Here is a 2,064-nt window from a genome sequence, read left to right as displayed (position 1 = left end):
AAAGAGAGAGAAGTGAAGGAAATAATGAGCATTCAGTTGAACTCGTTCAACTCTAATTTTTATATTTCGTTTTTGTTTTGTAGGTTTGGATGTTTTTGCAATTATGTCATGTTAATTGATAGTAGTTGTATAATCCACAAGAAGACTTTTTTATAAAATACAATTGACAAGTTCCACCCATTCCAAATCTATTTTAAAAATGACAGCATATAATCAATGTCATTTCTTCATCAATCAGACCGATTAAGGCTTGTCATTGAAAATCTGGTTTCGGGTGTGCCTCCTTAAATACGGAGGATTCAGAACCGTCTTCATCAGAAAGTTTCATCCATTGGTTCATCTCTCTGCACATTCAACATGCTGCAACGAGAACTAATTTTCCTCACCCGTAAGTCTGATGATGTTTTAATTATTTTCATATCTTTTATGTTGACTTTGGTTTAACGAAATTTGTGTTTATTATTATTCTTATACTTACTTGTGTTTTGTTGTTGAATTTTATAGTGTTGGTGCAACTATGCCAACATGGTAAGAGCTGATTTTATACGTCACTATCTAATGTACAATGTGTGTGTAAACATAAAAATAAAAACGAACCTGTTTTATCATGTAACTTCATGGGCTTAATGAATGTAAAAAACTGTTTGTCTCTGTAGGTCTCAGTGCAGTGTTCCTCAACACCTGTGAAAATGACATTGCTTTTCTGTCCTGTAGTAAGTGCTCCTTTATTCTTATATCTTAAGACTTAAAAATATGAATGTTCAAATTAAAACAATTTGTCAATGCTTATCACCAGAAAGTGGAACCATTAAAGTTCTTTCAGCCGATTATGGGCGTATAGACGCAACAATCTGCTCCACTGGAAAACCAGCTTATCAGCTCGCAAATACCCAGTGTTCGATCACTACACCCCTAAATGTTCTGGCCACTAAGTAAGAACACTAAACATCGGGAGCTATTAAAATTCTAAATGCACTTTTTGTTATACTTTTGGGATTCTTGTTCATTGGGGTTTTATTTGTTACAGATGTGATGGAAAAACTAGTTGTTCCATTGTTGTGAACAATAGAGCATTCACTGACCCCTGTCGTGGAACTTACAAATACCTGTCTGTGTCATATGAATGTGCTGCACCACCATCAACACCATCACCAGGTGAGTTAAAATCCTAATATATCCTCCATCTTAAATTGAACTAAAAGTCATAAATATCATTTTCAATTTTGAAATGTCCAAAAGCACATAGGAAAACAATCCTGATGGCGGTTGCCATAGTTCATGCGTGAAAAGGTTAAATGCCAGAGCTGAGAAAAAATATCCCACAATTTAACCGATTCTCAGGTTTACTAAACGATCGGAAATCCGAAAATCGATTCTTAATGTAATTGGCAAACATGTTGTGAATATTATCTGTAATTTGCGTTTCATCATGAAGATGTTATCATTTTATGCTTCACTTAAACAAAAGACAGAGGGTCATCGTGGAAGGTCCAGACACTCAAGATAAATGCATTCAGTGGGCCTCCACTGAAGAAAGGAGCTACACAGATTTACTAAATATTTGTTCACTGTTTTTTGTAAATAAATTTACTTACAAGAATTCATTTTATACTTAAATGTATATGCAGACATTTAGTCTAGTAGACCGTAAATGTTCACTGTTGCATCACAACTCCTAACAAACTTTTCATCTCTGACTCAAGGTTCACCAAAAAGTCTTGTTACCTGTGAATCAGAAACTGCCCGTCTTCAATGCGGTGAGATCTATGGCTTTGGTTAAAACAATGCATCTGCATGCTGTACAATGACTTTAAGAGCATATAGTACAATGAGAAAATCTAAAATGTAGTTTTTGATAATGTAACTTTTTATTAACAGTCCAGGGAACCATTAAGGTTCTTTCAGCCTTTTATGGGCGTCAAGACACAACAATCTGCTCTACTGGAAGACCAGCTAATCAGCTCGCAAATACCCAGTGTTCGATCACTACACCCCTAAATGTTCTGGCCACTAAGTAAGAACACTAAACATCGGGAGCTATTAAAATTCTAAATGCACTTTTTG

The 2,064-nt window shown here is 35.1% G+C and overlaps 1 protein-coding gene across 1 annotated transcript in view; it reads left to right on the top strand.

Annotated features, from left to right (window-relative positions):
* The first annotated feature begins 283 nt into the window (after nt 1-283).
* Nucleotides 284-2,064, top strand: part of LOC130409094 (mucin-2-like) — a 19,251-nt gene continuing 17,470 nt past the window's right edge. Inside the window, exons 1-7 of the mRNA XM_056732732.1 lie at nt 284-388; nt 505-528; nt 657-713; nt 797-932; nt 1,028-1,155; nt 1,704-1,757; nt 1,879-2,014. Coding sequence (XP_056588710.1) covers nt 358-388; nt 505-528; nt 657-713; nt 797-932; nt 1,028-1,155; nt 1,704-1,757; nt 1,879-2,014 — 566 coding nt within the window. The 5' untranslated portion in view covers nt 284-357. The remainder of the gene's footprint in view (nt 389-504; nt 529-656; nt 714-796; nt 933-1,027; nt 1,156-1,703; nt 1,758-1,878; nt 2,015-2,064) is intronic.

Source organism: Triplophysa dalaica, chromosome 20 (assembly GCF_015846415.1).
Source record: "Triplophysa dalaica isolate WHDGS20190420 chromosome 20, ASM1584641v1, whole genome shotgun sequence".
Lineage (NCBI taxonomy): Eukaryota > Metazoa > Chordata > Actinopteri > Cypriniformes > Nemacheilidae > Triplophysa > Triplophysa dalaica.
This window is presented reverse-complemented; position numbering and strand designations above follow the sequence as displayed.